Source organism: Nicotiana tabacum, chromosome 12, assembly GCF_000715075.1.
Source record: "Nicotiana tabacum cultivar K326 chromosome 12, ASM71507v2, whole genome shotgun sequence".
Classification (NCBI taxonomy): Eukaryota; Viridiplantae; Streptophyta; class Magnoliopsida; order Solanales; family Solanaceae; genus Nicotiana; species Nicotiana tabacum.
Window position 1 is genome coordinate 65,123,958 of NC_134091.1, and position 5,566 is coordinate 65,129,523.

The window sequence follows — 5,566 nt, forward strand, 5'->3', positions numbered from 1 at the left end:
ATAGTCCAAGCAACAAGACAAAGATAATAACAAGCAACCGCCCAAAAAGCCCACCGGAAAGGAAACAGGTTCTCCAAATCCACAGAAAAAAAGGAAGCGAACTGACAAAGAGAAGGAACTGCAGACTAGGCATTTAATTGATGAATCAGAGCAAGAAGAGGAGGAACAATTAGTAAGGAGGACAATGAAGAAGAGTATTACAACAACATCATTAAATCCGCCAAGCAAAGGGATAGAGATAAGTGAACCTGTGCCGAACCACAGAAAAGCCTCCAAACAGAGTGATCCGAATGATAAAGGAAAGCAGAAGATTACTGCAGAATCTGAGTCCGAGTCCGTGTCCGATTCGGATAATGAGCTTCTACATGTCGACATGAGTGATGAAGATGAGGGTGAACCAATAGACCGAGCTGCTTGGGAGAAGAACTTTGTTAATGAAAAGGCATTCCGAGCTTATAATAAGATACTGGGTTCAAAGAAGTACATTCCAGAAAAGCCAATCAACATCGGAACACTTAAGAAAAAGTACCTAGAGTTTCTAAAATCAATTCGAGAGGTGCAACAATGGGGACATATCTTGAAGGGTCACGGCAAAGCCAACCTCACTATTGTCAGAGAGCTTTACGCTAATTGGCGTCATTCCAGGGGCAGCATTGTGAGAGTACGAGGGATGGATATTAATGTCTTAGCTGAAGCTCTGAATAATTTCTTAGGGGTGCCACACACACTAACAGATAGGTTTGATTCCATATGCATAGCACCGGATTATGCACACATTTGGTCGGTCCTATGCCCTACCAGGAAGGATGCAAATTAGAAGCATGGGAGTATGGAGTACCATTCTCTTGCCAAGGAATTCATGAGTGCGTTAGCACGTGTGGCTCTAAATTTCATATGCAACCGCCTGATGCCATGCCAACACAAAACTGATGTCCCTCGTCACCGAGCACTAGTATTGTATGATTTATTGGAGGGGATACCGCTCAACTTGGGAGCCATCATGCATGACCAAATGCAGCGCACCAGGATTAATTACATGTGGAGGTTGTTCTTTGCAAATACCCTATCGGCTTTCTTGATAGAGATGGGAGTACTATGGGACAAGGAGAATGACGACATTGAGGCTAAAGCTCCAGGACCATATGATGTTACTCATATACTAGAGCCGAATAAGGGAAGGTCTTCTAAGCTCACCATTCAACAGTTGTTTGAGCAGATGTAAGCTGATATGCAAGAGAACGGGGCTGAGTTGATAGTGACTCGTGTAGAGTTGAGTGCCACCAGGGATGAGTTGAGTCAGACTCATGCGAATCTAAGCCTAGTTCAGATTGAGCAGGCCACGATGATGAGGGAGGTATCATTACTCCTCCGTGCTCTGGTTCAACGTGCAGATATAGACATCTCACAGTTGCTTGCATCGTCCACTGCTGGACCATCCACTTCTGCTTCTCCTATAGTCCTCGAGGCCCCACACACCATGCCTGCTGAGGCCAATATCCCACCTACTACAGACTCAGCTCCAGTTGGTGATGATAGGACTGTGACAGCTCCCCATATTCGTGAGGATGCTATCGCCAGGCCGGAGGGGGTCTTAATGAATGCCATGGATGCTGATGCTCTTCCACAGACTGCGGATGAGCCTTCCACCTTGACTTGAGGGGAGTTTCTTCTCATCCTACTTTACGTTATTTGTGTGCATTGGGGGCAAAGCACGGTTTTAAATGTGGGGTGGGGGTTATCCTTATGCTTGTGGATGAATGTACTTAACTGTTACAATTTTTGTTGATTTTGATACTGTTGAGGGCTGTAATATTCACTGGATTAATGACCTGTAATAGTTAGTAAATGTCATCTATATGGAGTAACTCTCAGTTCATTGTTATGTGTAGTCATAGAAAATAAAGGACTTTTCCCGATGACGGACTACCTGGACAGTTCTCTCGAGGGATTAAGGTCCTTAGAAAAACACAAAAAGATTTTCATTTGATTTTTGAAATTAGTGTTAGTATTAGAAGATTGACAGAAAACTAAAGAAAAGCAGAAAAGTAGTTAGTAAATTTTTTTTTAGGTAATAATAATCTCCTGTGATTTTTCTTTGTGCCTCGGTTCTTCTCCATGGGATGTATTTTGAACCAGGCAGTAATAGTTTTTTTTTTAAGAATAGATTAGGAATTTAGGAAATAAAAGGAGGAAGAATGATGAACCTAAGCGTCCTTGACTTGTTTCATAGTAACATACTTATGCTTTGGCATGTGTAGTATCTCCCCTATATTGTTATGTTAATCTTGATGCCTTTATATATTAGATAGCATGTTTTGTGACGATTATTTCTCATTTTCCTGACTTGTGTTCACTTTGCGCTTAATGCTTAATATCTCGTGGCTCCGTGAATACTTGCATTGCTTGAGAGTCGGAATGTGATCGTCCTTAGTGAGTCATGTGCCATGTGTGATGAGGTTTTTGTGTAGTCCATGTATTGTACTTGTGTCTAGAACTTGCCCGGTATGTGAGTTGAAGCGAAATTTGAGGTGATGCTCGGTTTGAAAAATGATTTTAGGCTTTCTTTGATATTTTTGAGCTTATTGCTTATCACAAATAAAATCTGTCCCTAGTTAACAATTTTGAGCCTATTGACTTTTATTTGGTACCCACATTACAAGCCTATACCCTTTTTATTATTAATTGACATTGTTTTGATCCTTTTACCTCTTAAATCACTTTAATTATGAAATAAGCACTAAAAGAAGTAAGAAGGGACTAAGTGTGGGGTGGCTTTTGAGTGGAACCAATGAAATAAAGAAGGGTTCACTTTTTTTGTAAAATAATACACCACTAGCGAAAATTGAAAAAGAAAAAAAAGAAGAAGAGAAAAATCTGGAAAAAAAGAAGAAAGAAAAATATAGATGAATAAATTATTGTCTTGTTCTTGCTAGTGGGTATGAATTAAAGTAGTGCTTAAAGAAAAAGGAAATATTGTTGGGGGTGATATTATTTGTGAAATTAAAGTGGTGTTGATGAATTTGCGCTTAAGTTATTTGTTGATGTGTTAAAGTGCTTAGGAGGTTGAGTCACTATTCCTAAAATATATCCTACCCTTCCCTTAGCCCACATTACAACCATGAAAAAGTCCTAATTGATTTTAGATCGAGCGAGCTTACATTAGTAGAGATCTACATTAAGGGCAAGCCTATGGTACCAATTGCATGCATGTGACTTCTCTGTGAGAGTGAGCGATTTTCTTTGATATATGTGAGTCATTAAAATATATTTGATCATGAGATTCGAATGTGTGGATTGAACTCGCTCTCTTGTTCTTGTTGTGAGGGCACATGGTTTCACGAGGGATAGGTAACGTTATTAGACTTCTCTATGATGTTGGGTGTTCAAGCCATGAGTGCATTGTGACATTGAGTCGGTTTTTGAGGTTAGGATTGTTGTGAGCATGTTGTCTTTGTTTGAATATTTTTAAAAGAATGACACAAGTAAAGGGAAGTGCATATGATGCATATTCTAGAGCCTAATTGTGGCAAATGACCATGGTCATAGGTGTAGTATGCTTTGAATGAAAAGAGCTTAATTTTGTTTCGTCTACTATAGTAATGGTTTGTTCGAGGACGAACAAAGGTTTAAGTGTGGGGTGGTGATGTTGGGCATATTTCGATATGTGTTGATGTTACTTTACCCATGTTTTAACCGCTTTTTGATGCTATTTGATCCTTAAAATGCCCAACATGGTTTAATTATTGGTTTTATGACTAATTGAGTTGTGTGTGATGAATTAGGGTGTTTAGAGTGCAAAAATATGAAGAAAAGGTGCTCTAGGTAGGGGAAGAGGAAAAAAGCCACGACAAAGCTGGGGAACCACGGAATTCATCTTGAGTTCTTATTTTTCCTTCTTTTATTGATTCTTATGCACTCTTGTGAATTATTTGATGATTGCATGAACATGAGTGGCTAAGAAACTTATTATTCTAGGGTCATGAGCGATACATGAATGTTGATGTTTGAAGTTTAATTTGACAAAGTAGATTTTATCATATTGGGTTGTTTATTTAATTCTATTTTTAATTAATTTGCTGAGTAGCTAACAATGAATTACTATCTACGAATCTAGAGTTGAACTCGAAAGTGGGAATTCTAGATTCGTAGATAGTAATTCACTGTTAGTTACTCAGCAAATTAATTAAAAACAAAATTAAATAAACAAGCCAATATGATAAAATCTACTTTGTCAAATTAAACTTCAAACATCAACATTCATGTATCGCTCATGACCCTAGAATAATAGGGTTCTTAGCCACTCATGTTCATACAATCATCAAATAATTCACAAGAGTGCATAAGAATCAATAAAAGAAGGAAAAATAAGAACTCAAGATGAATTCCGTGGTTCCCCAGCTTTGTCGTGGCTTTTTTTCCTCTTCCCCTACCTAGAGCACCTTTTCTTCATATTTTTGCACTCCAAACACCCTAATTCATTACACACAACTCAATTAGTCATAAAACCAATAATTAAATCATGTTGGGCATTTTAAGGATCAAATAGCATCAAAAAGCGGTTAAAATATGGGTAAAGTAACATCAACACATATCGAAATATGCCCAACATCAGTATAAAGTAAATTCTTCTCAGTCGAATTATGTAATTGCTATTTCTCGTCCCTATCTTTGAGTGCTCCACTTGCTATTGTAACTGTGTTGATTTCTCATGCCGTCTGCTGATCTCCCCTAATCTGACAAACTCCCCACTATGATGGAAATTTGATTACCTAATGCAAGGTTGACGGCATTGCATCCATGTCATGAATCCACGACCTTCCTAAAATTATATTATAGGCCATGTTTGCATCCACTAGTTGAAACTTAATATCTTTGATGACACCCTCTGCGAATGTTGCTAAAATAATTTCACCTTTTGTTACAACACTTGAATTATCAAACCTAGATAACGAACAATCCTTGGGTATGATATGTCCAGTCGCTTGCATCTCATTCACCACTCTTAGAAGTATGATATTCACAGAGCTGCCTGGGTCCATCAAAACTCGCTTGACATTAGTATCATTAACAAGTAAAGATATTACCAGTGCATCATTATGAGGGATAATCAAGCCATCCGTATCTTCATCGTCAAACGTTATGTTGTCTCCCTCCACGACTTGACGAATCCTCTTCCCATGGGTAACTGAGATCTTGGATGTCTTTTTTGCTGCCGTGTATATTACCCCGTTGACCTCTTCACCCCCGGTTATAATATTTACCATTCTCTTTGGCGATGGGTGTTTTGGCAATTCTTGCCTATTTTTCATATAAGACTGTTTTCCTTTTTCACTAAACAGATCAGTGAGGTAACTTTTTTTAGTAGATATTCAATCTCTCGTTGTAGGAGTCTGCAATCTACTGTTTTATGACTATGATTGTTATGGAATTCACACCAGAATTCCTGGCTTCTTTTGCTGGAATCCGTCCCCATCTCCTTCGGCCATCGTACCTTATCACCCATTCCTCTTAGCACAGCTACCAACTCGGACGTTCTAATGCTGAAATTATAATCTCCTATTATTGA

At 38.6% G+C, this 5,566-nt stretch overlaps 1 protein-coding gene across 1 annotated transcript; it reads right to left on the minus strand.

Moving 5' to 3' along the window:
• Window positions 1–4,769: 4,769 nt before the first annotated feature.
• LOC107821043 (uncharacterized) lies at window positions 4,770–5,264 on the minus strand. Its single transcript, XM_016647434.2, has one exon. The coding sequence runs from the start codon at window positions 5,262–5,264 to the stop codon at window positions 4,770–4,772; it is 495 nt and encodes a 164-aa protein (XP_016502920.2).
• Between the last annotated feature and the right edge of the window lie 302 nt (window positions 5,265–5,566).

What these genes read in the sequence shown, in the direction of transcription:
- LOC107821043 (XM_016647434.2), bottom strand. Translation starts at nt 5,264, where the DNA reads ATGGTAAATATTATAACCGGGGGTGAAGAGGTCAACGGGGTAATATAC.